General features: G+C 38.2%; 3 protein-coding genes across 10 annotated transcripts in view; 1 reads left to right on the top strand and 2 right to left on the bottom strand.

Moving 5' to 3' along the window:
* The window catches only part of LOC111562889 (RNA binding protein fox-1 homolog 3-like), a 530,604-nt gene that overhangs the window by 56,239 nt on the left and 450,638 nt on the right, over window positions 1-23,727 (top strand). The window lies entirely within an intron of this gene.
* On the bottom strand, window positions 1,520-8,877 carry cbx2 (chromobox homolog 2 (Drosophila Pc class)). Its single transcript, XM_023261684.3, has 5 exons — window positions 8,770-8,877; window positions 8,629-8,672; window positions 5,835-5,900; window positions 5,132-5,201; window positions 1,520-5,052 (listed from the first exon to the last, which is right to left on the bottom strand). Exons 1-5 carry the CDS (start codon window positions 8,839-8,841, stop codon window positions 3,703-3,705), a joined length of 1,602 nt encoding a protein of 533 aa, XP_023117452.2. The 5' UTR covers window positions 8,842-8,877; the 3' UTR covers window positions 1,520-3,702.
* Window positions 10,223-16,152, bottom strand: LOC111562896 (ectonucleotide pyrophosphatase/phosphodiesterase family member 7-like). Its single transcript, XM_023261685.3, has 6 exons — window positions 15,842-16,152; window positions 15,266-15,411; window positions 14,269-14,898; window positions 12,650-12,875; window positions 10,927-11,050; window positions 10,223-10,618 (listed from the first exon to the last, which is right to left on the bottom strand). The coding sequence occupies exons 1-6, from the start codon at window positions 16,077-16,079 to the stop codon at window positions 10,561-10,563; spliced, it is 1,422 nt and encodes a 473-aa protein (XP_023117453.1). The 5' UTR covers window positions 16,080-16,152; the 3' UTR covers window positions 10,223-10,560.

The following is a 23,727-nucleotide window of genomic DNA, read 5'->3' on the forward strand; positions in this document are numbered from 1 at the left end:
CAGAAAATATGCAAATGTTTGTATTAGTCAGTATAAGCTGGAGCATGCAATTTTTTTTTTGCTTTTTAACTCCGTCCTGCTCTTGTCTCTTCTAAGAGTTAAGTGACTGATTTATTTCTGTCATTTAAGTATACAGATGATCACTTCAGCACAGAGAATATAACTACATAAAATTTTTCTCATTCATACTCGTTACAGGTCATGCTCAAAGCTTTTCAAGTGTGTGTGATAAGAGCTGCTTAGAATTAATAGAACAATCTCGCAAGTGCTAGCGACTATCTGCAGCTGAGGAATGATGGAATATTGGTGAAATCGTCAGACTAACTGTATTATCCTCTATCCTGTAAAATAACTGTTATTCTGGGACTGAAAGATTATTTGACTTCAACGACAAAGTGCTGAATCAAAAGCAAAATTATTCTGCGGTTGCTTTCAGTCCACAACTTTGGTCTTCTAAATGGATACTCCAAGTTTGAGGGTTAGAGACAGAAGGTATTGCACAGCCAAGCCATACACACACTTAATACCTGTAGTCGCATGGAAATGAGTGGCTGAAATTTAATCACTGGCCATAAAGTGAAAGCGTGGGCTTGTCATACGCATGTACAGGTTTCCAGTGTTACCCAGAACATCAGATGAGGTTGCAGTGGAAACAGAGGACATCTACATTTCTCTTGGCAAGCATGTGAAATTAGAAACTGTGATTATAGACGACTGAAGCACGAGCTGTAATTGGAAAAAAAAATGCAGTTTGTAAATTTCATTGTGTTTTTCCGTAAAGGACAAGATAATACTATTACTGTTGCTCTTATATTTCAGGAAAATTTGTTTAGAAGAGTATTAGGAACGCTTTTTAAAATTTTATATAAATGATACAAGTCACTGACTTCAATTTTAAGGGTGTAAACACAGCCATAAACACATTATATAATTATAGCTAATTGAGAAACTGATGCACGCTCAGATGTCTTTACCTTCAAGTGCAACAGCACCATCTAGTGGTTCTTACAGTACATGTATTCGTAGGTTGTAATGGAGTCTTGGAGTAGAGAAAAACTTGGAACTTGTTATTGACCCAGTTTCTAGGAGCTTGTTTGTTCCTTAATGAGTAGGCAGAATTTTAGTGAAACACATTTACCAGTGGTGCTAGTCAAGACTCAAACTACACTGATTTAGACTGAAAGAAAGATCAAATCCATGACATCTTGGAAATGTTGATTTCTGATTGCCATCATTAATCAGTTAATAGTACATTTTTTTCTGGAACATCTTGCACAATTTTATAACATGATGAAAGTTAGGATAACTATCATTTTATTTAGAGTTAGTCTGTTTAACTGTGTAAATGTCAGAAAATTGTGAAAAACAATAATAATGAGCCTATTGTTGTCTTTACCATGCTTGTTTTGTCCGACAAGGACTTCAAAAACCAAATATATTCAATATTTAATCCTATACAAATAGAAACAGAATGACAATAATGTGCTTTATGTGTTTAGTTTAAAAAAAGAGTTAGATATGAGTTGTACCATTTATTAGTCAATTTGACAAGTGGCACAATACAAAGATTGATGTCACAGTCCTATTCCTGAAAGGCTTTAAATTTGAAATAAATAGTTTGTAAAAAGGACAATATTTCACTGAGATGGTTAGTAGACCTAAAAAAAAAGACCACAACTGGAAACATGTTTATGCCAGGTTCTTTCTTTTCATCAAATAAAAACAAAAGCATATACAAAAAAATCACAAACATCTTGCATTACCCCATAGCCTATCACATAGTAGTGGTAAAAGATATCTTGATTAACCCTAGACTAATCCATAACCTATTGTCTGGTGGATTTCTTTGACTCTGAGAGACATGTACAGTATGTTGGAGCTATACCTATCAGTAACACATGTAATATGAGTTCCTGGATGGAAACTACTTCTATAACTTGGATTTAAACCAGTCTTATGGTTTCAATAAGGCATCCAATATTTGTCTGCTCCATACATTTGTGAGAAGTCTTCCAGCTGGGCCTTTTCCCCATTTCAAAACAATCCAGACAAGGAAATAAAAAAGGTATAGTCTCCATGCTATGCTCTAGGGATACTCCTTTATTGAACAACCTGAAATTCTACCTATCTTTGGGGTAATGCCTTTGTGTTTAGTCTTTGAGAGAAAGAAAGGCACAGTCTGCAGGATTAGACAGAAGAGTTCAGTCGAAGTGCTTTGTTGCTGAACTCCTCTCAAGGGAGCAGAAAGTAGCGCACATTGTTGCGGTTTCTTTTCCGTTACATCAGATAAAGGCCTTTTTTTCTGTCTGTCTGAGAGGCCAAGCCTGCAGCTCCTGAACCCATGCATGTGGGGTGAAATGAGACGTCCACAGCTGCAAGTAACAAAAAAACACAATACCAACAAAAAACAAACTGGGATGTCGGGTATGGAAAAAACTAGCATGGACATGATGATGTCTGATGTTTCGTAGTCAAACAATACTGAGCCATTTATTGTTCAGCTTCATCCACACCCAACCTTTCCCATTGTAGTTTCAAAGCAGCTAAAGACCCATGGGAGGGTGTGAAACACCAGGTGTCCTGTTCTTAATCTTCCTGCCATGTTCACACTCATTTTGTGTTTTTTTGTCTGTATTAATTACAAGTCTGAGAAAGTTGCTGGTGAATATCTCCTTGAAGGACAGTACTGATGCAAAAGCGGAACAGCAAACTTCAGCCAGGGCCGAGTCTTATCTGAGCGTCGAGGGGGAACAGAGATACTGTATCTGACTCCCTGCATGCTTCAGCCCGTTTGGAAAACTGCGCTGATAAAGTGGTTGCACTGTGGAATGAATCTTCTTTTTGAGGCGATAGTGGTGCGCACAGTTCAACACTGTGTGGAGCTCAGAGACGCTCCTGATGGGCTTTTTCAGTACACAGAAATGAAGCTGTTGTCTGTAGCTCCAGTTGGTCGCTGCTACTAACACAAGTTTACACAGCATGAAAGTCCAGTACGTTTATATAAAAACAATTATATTGACACAATGATAGTATACCCTGGAGGGAAAGGTTTTCCTAACCCATAAGAAATGAATATACATATGCAGCACATGCTGAAAAAACAGAGGTAGCTAATTTATGAAACATTAAAAAAATAAACCATACTATTGACTCAATACTACAAAGAATTTAAATTGGCTTATGGTAGCTATTAGGATTCACAACATCCACAGATTATTATGCACTAAATGTCTGCTATCCATAAAAGAAACTAGCCCTCCTGCTCACGCCTACCTTTCATAATTTCTTCATTAAGACATTTCTTCTATCTGCAATGCTGTATAATAACAAAGCAGATATCCTCATTAACAGAGATCAATGTGAATGTATAAATGCAAATATTTCTCACAGATACATGAGCACTGGAGTTTAAACTTAATGTTTAAAAGAAGAATATGCTGAATAAGTTATTTTTTCCAGTAACAATGCAGTTTTAAACTCAGTGAAACAACATTTGTATCTTTGAGATTATTGGGCCAAACCAAAATGAGGTTTTTAGACATGAGCAAATAAATAATTACAATCAATAACTGACTTTCAGTACTTTCATGTGTTTAAAATTGGTCTTGACTAAAAGAAGATGAAAAACAAATTCCTTCCCTGATGTGATTCTCCAGCCAAATGTTTATTTAGTTCATTCAGAACCCTGCTCCATTTGTCCGGTCAGTAGTTGCGAATGCTGAAGAAGCCTACACTGGTTGGCGACTCCTTGACTGTGACGGTAACCAGATTAGCAGTGACATCTGTTACAAACACATGTTCAATCAGGCTACGTGTCGGCTTCCAGTCCTGGTTTTGGACCCCAACCGAGTGACCCTGTCCGGCATATGAAGAATCCTGGTCGGAGTCTGAGCTGCTCTCCTCCTCTCCTGTGCTCATGTCATTCATTTTGGCCTTCTTGCTGTCTTTGGAGGCTGATCTCTCGTGCTGGCCCTGGACTTCTGTTGAGGATTTATGCACACTGCTCTTCTCCAGCCTGCCTTGGACTCTGGAGGTCTGGATTTCATTCACCTCCCTGACCTTGTCTGCTCCAGGCTGTGTTTTTCTGGCCGGCGGTCTGCCAGGGGTCACTGGACTCTTAGGAGGATTACACTCCTGATTTTGTGTCACTGTAGTTTTCCTTGCTGGGTTTGTTGCATTTCTTGGGCCTGATGTTGGCGTAGTACCATTTCCAGGAGCATCATTGCTTTGCACCCCTTTGTTCTGGAGGTTGAGGGGCTGGAGACCAGAACCTTGATTGGAAGAGGCATTTTTAGAGTGTAAAGAAGGTTTAGTATTAGGTATCCGCTGCACTGTCGACACAGGGGCCTGGGGTTTCTTTTGTCCATTGGGGGAGCTTAGTGTATGCTGAGTGGTCCCTTGAATGGGGTGTTTGGATGTATTCAAATTCAACGCTGCTACACCTTTTGATTTGCTAGCAGCTGCTTTCAAATCCAGACTTGTCCCACTGCCTACATTGGATATGGACAGTTTACCCTCAGTGACATTTTTGCTCTGGTTGGATTTGTTCATGGAGAGGGAGGCAGGTTGGACTGACGACTTGCCAGATCCCACAGAGCTCGTGGAGTTTTTAACAGCCCCACCCTGAGCCAGAGGGCTCCTGTTCTGACCACCGACTGCTTCCCTGGCCGAGCCCCGATGGAAACCCATGAAGGTGAAGCTCGCTGGGTGAACAGGCTTTTTGATCGCTCCTGGAAGATCTTCGTCTTTGGTTGTCTTCAGGACTTTGCGAGGGCCCTTGTTCTGTGGAAATTCCTTCATTTCAGAGGGGAGCGGTTTCCTGCTCCGTTTCTTTGGGGGCTCCTGTTTCGCCATGACGATCTGGGCCTTCTTCTGAGGGACGGGATGCAGGTCTCTTGTTCTGACACTCGGGTTCGCCTGTTTGACGTGGCTGTTGTCATCTTCATCGTCTGATGAGGATGAAGAGGATGAGCATGAGGAAGAGGAATCAGAGGACGATGATGAGGAGCCAGATGAAGAGCTGCTTGACTTTGGAGCTTCAGGCACATTTTCCTAAATTTTTAAAAACAAATATTAGATACTTTGAATAAAGTCCAAAAAAAAGTTATGCTCTGCTTTGAGCTGTACTTACAAGGATTTTCCGAGGTCGTCCTCTGGGCCTTTTTCCTCTTTTACGCATCAGAAGCTCCTTTTCTTGCTCTCTAGCATGAAAAAAATATACTTAATATTACTTATCTTAATAATTTCTTGCTTGTTAGAAACAAAATGTATGCACTGTTTTTATTGCCATGTTGTTCTTCACGTGAAAGCGTCTTCTAGTGGCAAAATATAAATGAAACTGTACCAAATCTGTGGGCACTTCAATTTACAGATGTTTAACGCCTCATATGCAGGCTACAGAGAAGCCTCTAATTCAGATACTACAGCACAGCAACTCCATGCTAAAACTGTGATTAATATTTAATTACTTGTGCATCTATATCGCCTCATTTTTCACATTAAGCTTTTTCTTTGACTATTAAGCATGTTTGTCTATGTTCAACATGGTTAAAACACAGTAAATGAGCTATATGATAAACTGCAGTATATTTTATATCACTATGAATATTTAAAATATCAGTAGGATTTCAGTTACATTGAAAGAGTTTTAATTAGGTCTCATGATTTGTACATTTGAGAATTCACTACATATTCTGATAAAGAAACCAGATGCAACTATGCAAAATGCAACTAGTCTTGAAATGCAGGGAAAATTACCTATTCAGACAAAACTAAGCTCAACGTGTGTTTGAAGTTGACGTGGCGGATTTAAAAGTGAAAAAAAATAGACTTACTTTTTGTTGAATGCAGCCAACAGTCTGGGGTCAAGGATGTTTTCTTGGGGCTCCCAGCTGTTGTGTCTGAAAGAAATTAAAATGAGGAACGTTACCACATCACAGTATTCATCAAAATCAAGAAGAAGCAACGTGGCCCAGAGAGATTAAATATACCCTCCAGCCTCAGCAGTGACCCCAGATTTTACAAAATGACCTTTCGCCAGAGTCGTTCTTTCAGGAACAGAGGACTCTGTTGTTCCAGCAGCCATGAACTTAGCAAAGGCAACCTGTGTGTTACCTGAGTCAAACTATTTAAAGGTTGGCTGAGAAAGACTGTACTGAATATACTATTCATGTTAGCTCAAAACATGGCGAGAACTACAATCTAGTACTCAACAGAAATAAACAGAGTGAAGCTAAAATGTGTAATAGCCTTGCTTTTTATAGAGACAAGTAGATCAGCACAATAACACTCTGTAGAAAACCAGTTAATAAACAATATGTTAATACTATACAAACAGAACATTAAGAATAATTTAGTATCAGGGTAGTCCTCATGCTGCATGTCAACCCATTATCAATGGCTTATCATATCTGTATTGCATAATCAAGCATTAATCCTCTAACCTTGAAGCAGTTTTAGGGTGTTTTTTGGTCTTATTACATTTTTCCTCACTGTGGACTCACATTTCATGGCAATATAAAGTCCTGCTTCTCTATGAAAACACACAACCAAGTACAGAAAACCTGTGTAGCTTAACAAAGTTGTAATCCTATAAGAAAAAAAAAATTAACTTCCTTGATCATTTATTTTACCAAAAAAAAAAAAAAAAACACCCCAAAACAAACTGGAATCAACTTTTACATTTTTCCAAATGTCCATAGTTGGAAACACTGGAAAAATGTTGACTCTACATACTACTATACATAATTTACTACTTCTATTTTTAATTTGTATCCATACTTGTCTCCTATCTACTCTGTGTTACCACAGCCTGCAGTTCAGCCAAATAATTCCTGAACTTTCTGTGTGTCACTCATGGCTTCAGAATTGTTTACATCAGCGCAGAATTTTATTGTAATTTTTTTTTTTTTTTTTTACAGAATCTGGTTAGAACAAAATTTTTTTGGGGTGAATTTTTGAGTGAGACACGTGATTTTGATGAAATATCACGATTTTAGGCCTAGTTTTGGTTAAGTTTTCCGACAGAACGGCATGTCACACATAAGTAGATCACAAATTCTTTCTGTAATAACAATTTGATTAACGCTGCTATTTTGGGGATAAAATACACATTTAAAGACAACGTGCCTCTGAAAGGCACCCATAGGTTTCTGGGTTCAGAGGGTTAAATCAACAAGTCAGTATGTGAATGACTTAAATGACTACAAACACCTTGGCATGCTTTTCATTATATATCATATTTTTGTCAAATGTTAGTTAAGGTTCATGTGGGCAATATCTTGCATTCTATAAAGTAAATTTTCCAGGGATGTTACAGAGACGTGGGGAATCAGCCAAAGACAAACTGTTGTGTGAAATATCCTAGAAGGTACTTAATAATCAGTCTCCCATGGCTACCACATCAGACTCAGTTATCTGTGTTTCCACAAGGAGAAAAAAACTTAGTGACTGTTCATGTCTGTTAAAAAAAACAGGAAGGAAGAACATTTTTTTAGATCACTGAATGTCCTGACACTTATGAAAAGTTTGTGGAGAAGTGACTTTGACTGTTGTGCCTCCACATAATAGGAAGATCCAGTGTCATTTCAATGCAGTTACTTTGTCTTTGCGACTTTTTCTCCATCGGAACATCAAAGCATCTGTTTGTATGCTTCCTTCCTGAGTGAATGACGAGCTGCATCGAAGGCGTCAAACTATTTGATTGTTGGTGCAAAAGTAAGGGAATGAAAACTTGCTGAGCTGCAGAAACAAACTGCAAACGGGCCACTTTGCTTCTCTGGTCTTTCTCGGTGTGATCTAAGCTGCATGCATGTATAATGACCTTTCCTCATCATTAGTTGTTTGAATGGCCTATTCTGATCACCAGTGAAATAAGCAACCCCCACCCTCTCCCTTCACTCTGTCTCTCTCTCTCTCACACACACACACACACACACACACACACACACACACACACACACACACACACACACACACACACACACACACACACACACACACAAAGGACGTGGGTCTAACAGAAAGCCATGGAGCTGGCAGGCAACAGTGTGCATTGATGGTGGATTACAGCAACAATGTTAAGTGAACAGAAAGGGCAAGTGACAAGAAATGAAGGCGTAGTGGAACCGTAGAAGCAGCAAGGGAAAAAAAACACCCAAAAACAGCAGATGTTTTAACGTTTATAGCACTGTAACAGCATATAGCATAATTGTAAAGCAAAAATCGGTAATTTAGAGCAAATTTGGCAGAATTATTTAATAAAGTCCACGCAAAACTTGTCAAAACAAAGAATAAAATTAATAAAACAGTAATATTCTTTTTTTAAAATCCTGAAATATTAAACGCAGCATGAAGCGGATGTAGCTTAAGAAGTATTTTCTTTAGCTTTCTGCTAACTTCCAAAATTTCAGTTGTTATGAACAAAAGGAGGCTAAAGGCTCAATTTGTGAGCTGAATTTGAACAAACCGCCTACAGAAGCGAAATTTAGCAGTTGTACTAGCTTTGTTTCGGCGCTTTTCGCTAAAATTAACCACCAGTGTAAGAAACAGTTTGGCTAAAAAGAGCAACAAGCGACACGTTGTTGTTGTTTTCATTGTTTCGGGCTGAGCAGCACCACTTGTACTCACTTGGATGACCATCCCCTCCACTTCACCAGAAACTCCAACTTTCCCTGAAAGAAAACCAGAACAGGGAGAGGGTTTATAGGCAGCCGATCAGACGGACAAAAACCAGAAAACACGGATAAAGAGTAGTTTCACAGCTCTGACCTTTCTCAGGCGTTTGTTTAAAATGCATTCCGCATCAAAAACCTGCTCTCCCACGGCGCTTAGCTCCTCCATGTCTGCCTTCACCCCGAATAAGAATCCTTTATCAAAAGACCACAGCTGCGTCAAGTTGCGCAGCGACAGGACCGGAAAGCCACAGTAAGGCCTTCAAAATAAGATAAGGATTGCAATACCTCTAAAATCATCAGGGGCCTTCTGCTGGATCTGATTTACTTGAAATCATAACATATATTTTTAATGACGTCTGTGAAATTTTAGCTTGACATATCAAATACTTCTCTAGATATAGTGCAAAGAAGCTGATCCACTTCAGCACGTTTCTCACATTGAAAGTTGAGGCCATGTTCAAACAATATCTCAGGAACCATTAAAGATAAAAGCTCAAAACTGTCACTGTTATTTCTCATAATGTCATTGACTCACAATCTGCAATACTGGACAGGTATTTTAAATATTGTCTGACTTTGAGTGAGTTGAGATATAAAAAAAAAAAAACAACATTAAGCCACCATCTTTGCGCATACATTAACAATAACATTCATAATGCTGATGGCGATCAACTCATGATATTTTCTGAACTATATGTAGTTACATGTCACAATATTACAAAACATGTAGAACATTTTAATATGAAATACTGGATCACAAATATGAAAGAAAAGTCACTTGCATGGAAGTTTTAGTGGTGCCATAAAAACCAAAATATTGCGAGATAGACTAACCCAAGTAGAACAGTGTTTCAAAGTGGATTTCTCTTTAATTTTTAAAAAAAATGTCCATAGATGGCTCAAAATGTAGCCTTGTACTATTCACACCACAAAACACGTTTATTTAAATGCAGAAAAATAAAGATGAAGTCAGAGGTTACAGCAAAACAAGCATTAGAAATACTGACATGACTTGGAGAAACGTGGTACTGGTAGCCTTTATAGTAATGTATATTTTTTAGTCTGACAGAAAGGGACAAAAAAAGAACAAATAATAGTGTGGCGGGACACAACACGAATCGAACCATTTTATTTTGAAAGTCAAAATCAGAAGTTTAGTGCCTCCGTGTATAACTTGACACGTTTCTGCGCAGAGAGGCGGCAACTGAGAATGTGGCTGCTGAAAAGATGTCACTTGGCGGCCACCGTATTCTCATGTTATTGTAAATGAAATTAGAAACACGGACTTATGTAATAATAACAACTTTCTTGTAAAATCTGATTACAAAATACAGATTTTCTGATTTTTATACTCATTTTATTTCTCTGTTTCTCTGTATGCTGTTAAAATGGCGTCTTCTGTTTTATTTGTTCATGATTTAATGCATAAAGAATCTTATAAATGTACAAAACTTAACCTACAACTATCTACAATACCAACAAAGCTTTACAGATCCACTTATTCACTATAACTTGCAGTGCTGCACAATTTATAGACAAAATAGCACTCGAGTTTAATGTATTTATTCAAATATTTAATTATTACGTTTCATAAAGTACACACATAAACCTTGTTCATTTAGACATTTTCAACCAAACACAAAACAAAACTAAGCAAAAAACACCCCCTCCCCGCGTTGTACATTGTATTCTATTCAACCTTTGCTCAATTTGTATTCTTACACAAATAATTCAAAATAAAGATTTGCACACAGCTCTGCTCCTTGGTTCCTGATGTGATTCAACGAGTGCATTTCCTCATTTGGAGTGAAAGAGGATCAACCAGAAGGTGCAGCTGTTTCTCAATCTTGGACTAAGAAATAACTGCTTTTTTTTGATGTTTTGGTCAAAAGGAAGTTTGGTTTATTTCTTTGTTTTCTGGAGGATGTCTCACACTTGTGGATCTGAAACACAGAAATGAAGACATTCATGACAATGCAAATACTAACATAAGATGTTGTTGTATAAAGTTTCGTTGCTGCTGTTGACAAGCAAATACTAACATGAAAGTTGTCCATGATTACTCGTTTTATTTGTGTTGTACATTTGTGAATAGTTTTATTTTGGAATTTAAAAAAAAGTTCAATACATTTGTAACAATGTGAAATTTGCCAATACTTTAAAAAATTCATGTTCTTAATGAAAAAAATATGTCAGACCCCAGTAAGTTGCATAACAATAATAATAAGTTTTGTAATAACTCATTCATTACCTTTTATTCTTGCGTTTGCGCTTGAGTATTTTGTGGGATATTGTCAGTATGAAAACTATGACTAGAAATCCAGCTACTGCAGCCAGTCCAGTGAAGAGATTTGGCAGGTGATTCACACCTTCACCTGAGACAAGGAAAAAAACAAAAACAAAAACAGAACACATTTAAGAATTTCCTGCATAGATTAATCTTTAGTGCCCCCCAAAGAAGTTTTAGCCAGAGCCAAAGGATAATCATCAACACTAAAATAAGAGCTGAAAATAAAGAAAACCATGGTCTTTTTTGCAATCTCTTTTGTTATTTGAAGTTTAATTTACACAAGTGTAATATACATTAAAATGTATTTTAAAAAAACTAGTCAGAAATAACAAGAAAATGCACATTTGTGAAATGACATGAAGCAGACTTTTAACATTTTCTGAGTCAGGAAAACCTGGCATTTACATTTTGAATATATGTTTTTTTGAAGATTAAAGCTAATCTTTCTACACTGCTGCATCACATATCTGTAGAGAAACAGTGTTATTTTACTCTCTTTGATTGCAATTTTCTTACTTTTTCAAAACTTATTGAAATAAAGTACTCTGGCACTAAATTCCATCAACCAACCACTTGATGGCGCAATAACAGCAACTTTTACATTCTGCACAATAGGTTTTTAACAGTATGGCTCAGACACAGCAGTTCAAGGCTTCACTTGCATTGCTTAATATGTTTTTGTGTCTAATATGTGTTCTTTGTAAGCTGCATCTTATTGCCCCTCCTTGTCTGCTTAGTGGGATTATTAGCATGGTTTTTACTGCATTATATTTAAAATAAACTGCCGTGATTAGTTTTGTAGCAAGTTTGGCTGCATGTAAGAACAGAATTCTCATGAATATCAGTTGAAATTTAAACTGTAAACTTGGTTTAGAAAGCTGATTTTTGGGATCAATTTTGTGAATTACCAAAAGGAAAGAGTTGTAATGTGTTAGGCAGCCAAAATGTAATGTTACTGTCCTTAAGGCTTCATTCAATAAAATGTAACAAGTGTTGACAACTAATAATACAACTACTGAGATTCATGGGCATTGTATTATATGTCCAATCAATGTGTGAACAGAACAACAATTTTTTAGAAATAAATATGATAAATAGCATCATGTCCACTATATTAGGAGTAGACTGCACTGACTGACCAATATTTTAGGATTATTATAGTCTGCTTTTATCATCTAGATGATCAGGCTGAAGTCAACAATGAGTCACACTGCTGCACTCGCTGACATTTTCCTTTATTAGCATTTAAGTTTACTCTGACTCAGTCCCACATTCCCCATCCTGCAGGCACAAATATTTACTTGAGCGATGAGTATTAATCTGCAGGAACTAGTTCCAAATAATTCACTTAAAATTTTTATGTTTGTGACCTGTGTCAGTGATTTATGTCTTCAGTAGGACCCAGCGAGCCTTAGGCTGAGTTGAGGGAAAGTTATTTCTTGCAGTGTCCGTTAATTTGTTGAAGAACTAATTTTAAAAAAAAAAAAAAAATTCTTTTTCCAAACTTACCACGAGCCATGCCAGGTGCACTTTGTAGTTTCAACCTACAGTAACCCTACATCTGATTTGGACACATGTGAAGTCAGACGTGATGGATGAATGGCCTAGTAATGAAGGAGCAGGTGTTGGAGCGACACACTTTTGGGGCCACGGGGAGAGACTCATTAGTCTGATATGAACTCACCCCGACTCGTCATCAGCATGTGTTTGGTGGCATTCAGGTGGCCGTCATTGACCTCCGGCTTGATGCCCAGGATGTGACACATCAACGGGTAGATGTTCACTGTCTCAAAGGGCCCCACCTCCAGGTTCCTGTGAAATGCTGGACCCACTGCCCTGAAGAAAGCTTTCATGTCCATCTCTTGGTTGTCAAAGCCGTGCTCTCCCTTGTTGAACTGAACTGGGAAATACTGCAAGGACAGAGGGGATAACATAACTCGCATGACCTAGTTTGTAAGATTCAATCAGAATTTAACTTTCACAAGGCAGTCATTTTAATAACAGCTCAACGGGGTTCCTTGTCTCGGCCTACTCCCACTCTGTCAGCAGAGGGAGGTATTGGCCAAGTGAAAGTGTTGTTTCTATGCTGGAGAATGAAGGCCTTTTCTTTCTTTGTGACTGCTGTCAGCCACTGAAGGTGCATAAAAGAGAATTTAAATCCATCTGGAAATTCTCCATTTTCATAAAATACTTAATACTTACATAAACTCCTTTGATAATTTAGTCTTGTATATTATATCTAACATGTTATATAAATATCAGTATTTAGAGTTATCTCAGAAATTATGTAACACTCTTTACATATTATCTTTTTCTTGGATCAAACTGAAAGGAGAAAAAGCCATAAAAGGAGCGAACAAAGAGTCAGATAATGCTGCCACGGTCATGGCCAGTCATAACCTATAGACTTTAGATTGTGCATTTTATCAGTAAAGTCACAGGACTGATTATTTTCCTCCTATTCAACATATGGAGACATTTTTCATATAGAATTTTAGTAATTTTACTCTTTAAATGGAGCTATGATTTGACGGTTCTCAGCACTGACTGACACATTCAGTTGCAAAGTTGCTGCACAGCGGAGTGACTGAGTGAATGTGGAGCCAAATGAAAATGCTAATTTTGAATTTTGAGGCATGAATAGCTTCATGAAGCATTTGAGAGCACTGCATGTCATCAGCCAGGCCTGGATTATCCTGAGGACGTGCAAATGCACTTGATTAAAATTGTAATGTACTAAGATTAGAATTTAACTCGGGTTGAAAAGAGCCCAGTTTCACTATTTCCAATGAGCAGATTTTAAGTAATTTAATTATTTCTGTAGTCGAGACATGAAGATATTTCTAGAATGAACTTGATGCCACATCCAGATAGTTTATCTGGCTATTTATCTTTATCAGTACATAAGTGGTTGTCATTTGATTTCCTTGTGACCACTTAAGAATATCACGTCACTCAAATGGCCTGACTTTTGTTAATAAGTTACCATTACAGCAGGAAAGCCAAATGTTTGCTTTTTAAAGCTATACTCTCCAGTGTGGTACGTTGCAAGGGCACAATTTGCCTAAAAGGGTAAATCAATAAGACTTGCTTTGGGCAGAAAACTGCTACCACACATGCCTCTTTGGTTTTAAACTTTCCAGCTTGTTGCACATCAGACCAAAACACAGGTGACTGATGCCAATGCAAACACATGATTTAATATGTCTGATCACTGATACAGCTGAATTATTGTCTCTGGCCTCGCACATGTGTGTAACAAACAATTCTTGAGTGAGAATGACAAAATTTCCATCAACGCACCCCATTGATAACATATCCACTGTCAGCCAGTAAAATGATGGGGAGGATGCGATCATTTTTGGCAAAGTGAAGGTGCTCTGGCATATCCTCCCTCTTGTACACATGCAGGTGTGGATGAGCCCCCTTCAAGGTGTTGTAAACCTTTTCTAGCATGCCCGGTTTTGGCAACAGCATCCCGGAGGGGCCGTAGTCCACCAGGTGGAAGGACAGGTCACGGAACGAAAAACCTGGGATCTTGGACAGCGTGATTTCTTCCACCAGACCGTCACGTTGCACCTTGGTCATCCCGTGGTCGGCTGTGATGATGATATTCAATCGGCTGCTCAGCCCGTGTCGTTCAGTCGAGTGTCGAATGTAGCCCACTGTTCGGTCCACTTGTTTGACCATTTCTCTGCGCTCAGGGGAGTCCGGGCCATATCTGTGGCCTGTGCCATCTGGCTCACCAAAGTACAGGGACACAAAATCCAGATCCTGGTCCCTGAACCAGCCCATCACCTTGTCTATGTTCTCTCGCCAAGCGGTCTCATTCTTGTAGTTGTAAAGCGGTGGTTCCCATTCCCGCACCATAGCAACCTGTCCCTGGTAACTGGAAGCTGTGCCAGGAAAGTGAAGAGAGCCAGCTTTTAGACCCTGGAAGGGTAGAAAAAAGAGGCCACATTAACATAAATATGATACACATACACATGTCGACAAGCATGCACAGGGTTCATGTGTTCATACTGTGGGTCAACATACAAGGAAAGCAAATCAGTAGTTGCTGAATTTTGATGGCTTCTCTTAAAGCTACAGCTGAACCTTTGAGGCAAACTTACTGCAGCTGTCATTTGCATGCAGTTAACATCTATGCCTGCAAAATAATTTGCAATATAACGGCATGATCTACCTGAAATCATTCAGCAGGCCTTCAGAGGTGTTTTGTCAAGAGAAATGGTTTCTATTGCTGTAAACAGCACAACAGTCTCTCACAGTGATAAGATGGAAATTGTGCTGCACAGACCTGTCTCTGTGCTGTGATCCAGATAGGCAGAGTGCCATTGTCCCACCACTCATTCACAAAGAGAGTCTGATAGTACGCCTTTTTCTCCAGGGTGGTTGTGTTGAACCACATGTTGTGGATTACCCCGTGATTCTCAACGTAGCGGCCTGCAGAAAAGAATCGCTGTCAGTCTGCTTGCACTCATTATTCATAGCGTGACACATTCACATTAAAAATTCTATCAACTTAACGGGCTGAGTGGCATGACGCTTTTGGACAAGGTCTTACGACCAACTTCGGAGATTAGAGGAATTTAATTTCAAGGAAGTTAAATTTCTTTTAGTAGGCACTGATGATTCCAGAGTCAAAATAAGAAAGGGAACAGAGAATTCTTCCCTCAGTCATCCAAGCATAATCATCTTACTCAGCTATAAAAGCAGTTGGACCTTGGGACATTCAATTACAACTAATTCCTTTTTTTCCTGGGGCTTTTTTCAATCCTTGCAAAGTAAACTCCGAGCGGTTTCCACTCTTCCTCCATGATATGCAGATCCTGTGCCAAGTAGAAGCATTGTTGTAGAAAATGAAACACTTTACCTGTCAAGAGGGTGAAGTGTGTAGGACTGGTGAGGGTGAGGTAAGGAGGTGTGACATACGCAGCTTTGACTCCATCCTTGGCCATTTTGTCAAGGTTTGGAGTGTCCACATCGCGGTCATAATCCCACCTGAAACCATCAAAGGAGATCAGCAGCACCTTCTGTCTTTCTTTGTTTACTGGAGCTCCGAGGATACACGATGCCCAGAGGATGCAGAAGACGCTCGCTGTCCACATCATGGCGAACACAGGCACTTCACAGGATGTTGACTGATGCTACCCTTCAGCTAAAACCGTCATTCAGAAGAAGAACCACCTCTTGTCATCTCACCTGAGGTTTCTTAAGTCAGCATCTTGTGTGCAAAGTTTACCGACTTTATCTGTACCATTGATAAGACGAACTATATCTCCGCTGTTTTCTGTGTGCGTGACCTCATGTTTATGGTTCGATTTTATGGCGGAGAGCCGTGTTCACAGTGAATTTCCCCATTTGTTTTGCTCTTGAGGACTGACAGTAAAGCAGATTAATCTCCCCAGGCATCATGGCTGTTTGTTTCCCCCCTAACTTGGTTGTTGATGCTGTCTTTCTGTTTGTCTGCCTGCCCGTCTGTGTGCCGGCGTTTCCTGTGAATCACTGACAATGGGGGATGACACTTTGATGGGTTTCACCTTGGGTTGGGATGGTGCATGATTGATCTGACACCAGGAAAATGAAGAGGAGAATGAGAGTATATATCTCGTCGTGAGCTAGCAGTGGTCTCTGGGGAAGAAAAGACCCTAATAGACATATTCATTTCATAACTCTAATGTGTATATTAGCCTCAGGATATTGTTAAAAGATCTTTAAAAATTTACCTTTTTTTATTTTTGTAGCAGCGACCGTGAGAATGGACACTATTAAAAATGAAGTGCAGCCCTCCTCAGTGTTTCAGTTCAGATCATACTCTGTGTTCTCATCCGCACATGATATATCATTGTGTTGTGATGTAACCTTATCAACGTCCATCAAATTGCTAGACAAGCTAACTCTTCAAATTTGTTCTTTATTGTGTGTGTCCTTGGCAGAGGTTCAAGGGAATAGTCTAATCTTTATGGAGATAAGGGATAACATTCATCAGCTTTCATTTACCTCATTCATATTCATTAGCTTTCTCATATTAACTCTATCCACTCGTCGTCCACTGTCAGCAAGATTTGGAGGAGTGTTTTGGACTGCTGAGACCAGTGAAAGTCTCAGATCTCTGCTATGAGAACTTTATCAAACACACACACCCTGAACTTGTGGGGGAAGCAAACTTTATCTGACCCGCTCCAATCCTGCACTGAATTTCCACAGGGATTCTTACATTTTCTTGAAGAAGAAAAGTGAGATTTTTGCCTTTAGCACGCCCTGCTGCCCATACACAACCACTGCAGTGCAACTTCCCCAGATGGGAAGCCAAAACAGCTTCACCAGTGTGAGCCAGAGCTTGTTCGAGACCACTACACAAACTAAGGCATAACTCAGGCTGAGGATCCGCTATTGTATCTTTTAGCTAGGTTTCTGTAAATTTAGACTTTTGTTTAATGTTTAGCAAATTTTTGAATCGTCTGGATGAGATTTTGCATCCTCTGAACATCAGTGATCTGAAAAGTGCATTTTACAAATTCCTGAATCTGTCACTATAACTTCAACAACCTGAGAAGTCTCAAAATTATTAGAAGTCAGCTTCTCTTTCGATGGAATTCGGTTGAGGTTTTGTTTTGTTCTTTTATGTTAGGTGACAAACTCCCACACACTGTCTCTCTTGCTGCTGGTGTATTTTATATGATGTTTCTCTTTGAACAACTTTTTTATGCTGTTCATGAAAAGACATGTATACATACAGTGCATAGATATAAATCATTCAATCAGGGAAATGCAAAAATTTAATCAGATGGTGACTGAAACACCAAGCATTTCATTGTGCTTAAAAGAGCATTTAAACATAACAACCGCATATTGCCACAAATTAAAAACATTAGCATAAATAGCAAGTCTTAATATTTTTTGTAATAACATTTTTCAAATATCATATTAATGGACACAGTATAACAGATCTGTCTAATTTTGTGCTGAGACAGTTCTTAAATCCAAGTAGTTTGTCACTTTTGTTCTAGCTACGCTGTCCTCAGATACATCTGTGACACATTCGGCTATTCAAAGACATTTCCAGTTATTTGATGACATATATTATTGTTGACTCTTTAAAGATAAAAAAAACAAACACACAATGATTTTTCTTTTCATGATCCTATTAAAGCCTATTTAATTTTACATAAAGTGTCTCTGAACAAACATGCAGAATACAGCTGCTTAGTTGCGGTTGAAAAAAAGTACTACTTAAATTTGTTGTGTTTGAGTTTCATTGCTGCATGTCGGAATGCAAGGATTTATTCTAATCTTTAAACAATAAATGTAAATGTCACCAGAGATGTATAAAAGTCAGTTTTTTATGACAAGTTTTAAACAGTTTTCTTTCTCTCTGGAGTCAGGATCACATTATCAAATGAAAAGATTCCTGCCAATACTGCCAGGGTTAAAACCACGACCTAACTCATCTCACAAACAGAAAAACAGTTGAATTGATAGCACACTGAAATATTTAATCCAAGTGTGAAATACATAAACACGACCGCCCTGTTGTAGGTGTAAATAAATGCTTAACTGCATCTGTATTCTGCTCACTTCAGAGTCTGAATGGCAAGCTGCTTCTTTCCCTGCTGTGACTGGAAGTAGACCATCAAGTTCATGCCAGCGTGCCGAGATCGATGTGTTTTGAATTGTGAGCAAACAAACTTTTAATGCATGAATGGCTTATTATCAGGTTACGTGCAAGCAAGTCCAAGCGTAAAACTTCAAACTGCAGGAAAGCTCCACTGGAGGTGCACTGTATTCTCATGTGTAGTTCTCACTGTGTAACTGCAAATACAACACTTCCCTACAACACAGTAACAGCATGTCAGCATAGTTAGTGTCATGCTGGAGAAACCTGTTATGTAGTTCTGTCCGGTGTGGTAACAAAAAATACTTTAAAAAAAAATGTTGAAAATTTGGCAGTAAGTGTAAAATACTCTAACATTGAAAAACTGCAAAAATATCTGCTATAATAATGATTTAGATACAGTGAAACAGTGTAGTTGTATTGCCAAACACTGGGGGAAAAAGGTCTGTATTTCATAATGCAGATCTTTAATGTGGACATCATTTACAGTATTGGGAGAGTTATTTATTTATTCATTTTATTATAGTCAACATATAAATATATAAAAATAATGTTTTTCCCCCCTGCGATTTTAGTAATTTTCTGTAATTTCACAATAAACGGAAAATCTATACAATACCAGTAGATGGCTGATATTATTCTCCCACAGCTTTTGCTTTAAGTGGCTATAATCAGCGTTTTAGTAACAATAGTAGTAACAATGTCTTCAATGACACTATGACAACAATGTAACAGAAGAAAAGGGATGAACCTACAGTAAATGATCGCAAAATCTGCATTTTCCCACTGCTTTATTAAACAAAGCTGTTTCCAGACATGAGATACATAACATTGCTGCATATTCTTCCTGTTAAAGTAGCAATGTTTTGTCCTTCAGACACAGGTCACCTTTACATTACTTTTTCTTACAGCTTCATTCAGACGTACCCACCATAGTAAAAAAAGAGGGCACAAGATATTTGTCATTTGCAAAATTTCAAGTGATATATATATATAGTACGAATAAACAAAAGATCAAATCTAAATCTGCTGTGTAACAAATAATTTACCAGCAGCTTATTAACTGTGACTGTGTGTGTGTCAGCTCACCTGTCTGAGGTGAAGATAAACACACAGTATGACTTGCCGTTAGATCCTGATTGATTCTGTCTCGATGTTAGGGATAATTTGTCATTATAACTAATTAATGAAGTCACTGCTGTTGTGCCAGGTGCAAATATGCGCAACTCCCTCAGTTTTGAGACGCTCATATGGGTCTTGCTGCTGTCTGATTCTACAAATGCAGCTTTGGAAATAATAATTAGACCACCTGTTGTTCTCTTTACAATGTCTACAGCGGGCCTTCAACACTAAGTTTGTTACAATTTTATCATAGTAGTTACATAGTAGTAGTTGAAAAAATCTTACAATAATTCAACACATACAATAAATTATCTTTAAAAATAGAATGTTTTAAAAATGTAAAAATTTCACAGTCAGATGGCTGAAAACAAACAACAGTTGATCAGAAGCACATCTGCAAATTAACACTAATCTTGCTCTGTAACTGCTCAATGTGTAAAGTAGCAACTGTTTGCCAACAAGTTTGAAAAGTCAGCAGGAAAGGTGTCAGAATGTCATCGTCATAACATGTTTCTTCTCACCCCAAGTGGCCAAAAAAGTAGTTATTGCAGGTTTAAGTGAAATATTTCTTTAACCACTGACCTGCCCTTCATGCTGTATTACACATATGCTCTAAAAGTGTCTCCAGTGCCAGTTTCCTCCACTGGCACTGACAGTCGCATTGAACATAAACGGCTGAGCCTTGTGAACATCTTTCATAAAAAAATGGGTGGCTCCCCCGTCCCCACTCCTCGGTATTTGGCATGTTATGATGTGTGCTGATCCATCGTGAATCAGGCCAACAGCTTCCAATGGAACAGTCTTATCAGGGAAACAGAGCAGGTTTTAGCAGAGGGACTGGACGTGAAAGAGGGTGGCAGCACCTGGTGCAGCAGAATAATAACCACAGTGCTGCAAGGAGAGGACTGCTTCACACCTGTCAGGCAGCCATCCTGAAGCTGAAGAAGGCTGGAGAGGCTTTGAGTGTGTGTTTGTGTGTGTTAATATGGCTGTGTAATGTTGCTGCTGCAGTACAGTACATAGCCACACATGGTCAACATGTCATGACAGCGGAGGGCTCGCGGCCAGGCGCTCGCTGTAAGGTGGACATACAGGCAAAGCTGCCGTTTTTAAAAATTCATTTAATCCTTTTAGTTAAAATTGAGTTTCACTGCTGGTAGCTGAGGGTAGCATTAACTAGCTAATGTTCATGTCAGTGCTTCATCAAACTAAATCTACACTCACATTGACCTTGAGTGGCTCTCTGTTTATTTGGACAAAGCTTGTACATGAATGCTGCTCCCGTTATGTGTGTTGACATTAATTTGATCATGGAGAGATTAACATTTAGGGAGGTCAGCAATCATTCCTCCTGAATAGCACAATAGCATACAGTATTAAAACTGAACAGCAGGGATCTAACAACAAATTTCTCTGTAATATGGTAGCTCTTCCTCCATCTGACTGCAAACATGTAATTATATCTCTTAATTCCACAAACAGTCTATCAAAAAATTGTTCCTTTGTTTTTCATTGCTCTCAAGGGTTGTGTCACCAGCAGTTTTTTAGTGGTACATGAGAATGTGCAGACGTATAGACTGTAGTTAATGATCAACTAAGATGTTCTTCGTAAATCACCATCATGAACAAACAGTTTAAGTTTATGACAGTTCTTTTGGAAAAGTGGTGATAGTGCCATGCGATAACGAGATAACTGTGTATGATAACACCATCCTGATAAATAAGGATTACATGGATGCCTCTATTTTTAAAGGAAACAATTTTATGGTAATATAAAATCATGATTGTGCATATTTTGAAAAACAATATTCTGTGTTAATTTAGTATTTTTGTTGAATCAAAACATTCTCTTTAACAACACCGATTATAAAACTTGATTAAAACCCAGACTGGTCTGATTGTTTTAAGGTCAGCAGGTTTTACAGATACAGTCCACCTTTTCAATAGTACATAGAAGTATTTTTGTAGGTTTTGCTCACTGGTGGAGTGACGGAGCAATGTTTTAGGATCATTCTTCTGTATATTTTGTGCTTGAAGACACATGCCTTTCGCGCACATTGCGATACTTTTATGAGGTTGTTTGCATATCAATTACTGTAGACATTATAACTCCATGAACAGATAGTAGTACACCAATCAAAAAAAAACTAAGTATAGCCTAATGTAAACAAATAAACCAAAAAAACATTCAGCACCATTTAGAGAGAACAACAGAGCTTTTTAAACCCACTTTACATTACCCAACCAGCATCAAGCTGCAGACAGACAGTGTAGTGAATATATCAGAGCATTTAGCAATTAAAGATGAATATATTTCCCTCAGGAATTGGTACAGACCAAAAACCAAGCTAAAGGAGATGGGATATTGGACTTAAATTTCCCAGGTGGCCAGAAACATGACGTCAAATGAATGTTAATGTTGCTCGATGGAACATTCACGGATGGAAGGAGGGCCGCCACTAACTGCAATTTTTCTATCAATTAATCTATCGACTGTTTCACTGATTAGTTGATTAATCTAAACGATTAATTTTCATCCATAACAAACTGCGTGTCAGTATATAATGCACAGTACAAAAGGTAAGCAAAAGCTTTCATATTAAAGTGCAAAATTGCAGGCTTACACTGGCCACTCTAACATGATAAAATAAACCAAAGGGCTTGTTATTTAAGCCATCAGGGCACACCAAAAGATCCATTAAACCTCTCAGCAAAGTGAAAAGGTTCAGTCTATATAATAACATGCACATTTACCTTGTGTGGTGAGTTTGTCATGAGACAAAAATGCTGCAGACACAAAATCAGGATTTTAGTAGTGTGGAGCAGCAGCTTGGAAATAACTGCTAATTAACATGTAGTCTTAATGAGCGATGTTTAAAGTCAATATTTCACACTTTTTCCATTGTCAGACAACATACAGAGAAAAATATGTAAATAAGACCTGATTTGTTGCGGATTAGGCTGTATTAAATGCAGTTATGTGAGTTCAGAGAGATGGAGTGAAGCCAAGATATAAAACCCTCAGTGCCGAACATGCCTATATGTTTCCTGTGCATTGTGCTTTGCTGCTCTAGTTTGACATAAAAGCTTTGCACAGTTTACAAACCACCTTTTTGTTCTGTAACTTTAGAAACTTTAATACTGAGCTAGGTTGGACTGCCACAGCCACTATCTGAAACTGTAGCACTAACTGCAGCTGACCAAGGACTGGAGCCAAAAATTTCTGACATCGTGACCCAACAATAGATGATACTAAAGAAAATTATTTGTTCGAATGAGTAGAAATAAATAAAAAAGATTATGAAGACTAATTGTCGAAGCCCTAGATGTGAGTCTATATTAACTTAAAAGGTGATGATATGTCAGAATTGTTTAGTTTTGGTGGTCAAAAAACTGTTATCCAGTGGTTCGAAAACTGAATCTATATCTGATTTTGATTTAATGTCAGAGGTCTCGAATGATTGACAGAAAAAAATAACATTTAGTCATTTCCTAACTTTAGAGCAGCTTGTCAAAATGCATTGACAAAATACATTTGCCTGCAGTCGGTTGCATCAGTCTGACTCTTGAAGTCTTATGCACAATTATACCACTAACATCTCATATCTTGGAAGTGGGCCAGCACAGAACCAAAGTAGATATCACTTGGTCCATATTTATTTCTGATTCATGCGTATTTCTACATTTATGCTAGAATTGTGTACTGTATCTGTGGTTTAGGAGCTAATGGTAAATTTTCTGGTGTAATGTTAATGTGTGAACTCTGCAGGTACAGTGAATAAGCCACATTGAAGCTACATTCAACTGACAGGATTGCTATGAATAATCACCAGCGACACTGTTTATTCAGTGGAACTAGATATTTATTGGGCAATAGAAAAAACTTTTCAAATGTAATGGGCAGGGTCCACATTGACTTGCCGAGGTATGGGCTTTTAGATTCTCTGATACGCACAATAGGTTTAGTTGAGGAACCATGAATGTAGAAGAAATACGTATGTTTAAAATAAATTAAACATTTC

This window comes from Amphiprion ocellaris, chromosome 19 (assembly GCF_022539595.1).
Source record: "Amphiprion ocellaris isolate individual 3 ecotype Okinawa chromosome 19, ASM2253959v1, whole genome shotgun sequence".
In the NCBI taxonomy this organism is placed as follows: Eukaryota; Metazoa; Chordata; class Actinopteri; family Pomacentridae; genus Amphiprion; species Amphiprion ocellaris.

Bases quoted from the DNA above. Each gene is read 5' to 3' on its own strand.
- cbx2 (XM_023261684.3), bottom strand. From the start codon at position 8,841: ATGGAGGAGCTAAGCGCCGTGGGAGAGCAGGTTTTTGATGCGGAATGC. The intron at 8,673-8,769 runs GTCAGAGCTGTG...GTTTTCTTTCAG, and splicing joins TAAACAAACGCCTGAGAAAG to GGAAAGTTGGAGTTTCTGGT. The intron at 5,053-5,131 runs GTAAGTACAGCT...TTAAAAATTTAG, and splicing joins GACGACCTCGGAAAATCCTT to GAAAATGTGCCTGAAGCTCC.
- LOC111562896 (XM_023261685.3), bottom strand. From the start codon at position 16,079: ATGATGTGGACAGCGAGCGTCTTCTGCATCCTCTGGGCATCGTGTATC. The intron at 11,051-12,649 runs GTGAGTTCATAT...TCCTTGTCTCAG, and splicing joins CATGCTGATGACGAGTCGGG to GTGAAGGTGTGAATCACCTG. The intron at 10,619-10,926 runs GTAATGAATGAG...TCTGTGTTTCAG, and splicing joins CGCAAACGCAAGAATAAAAG to ATCCACAAGTGTGAGACATC.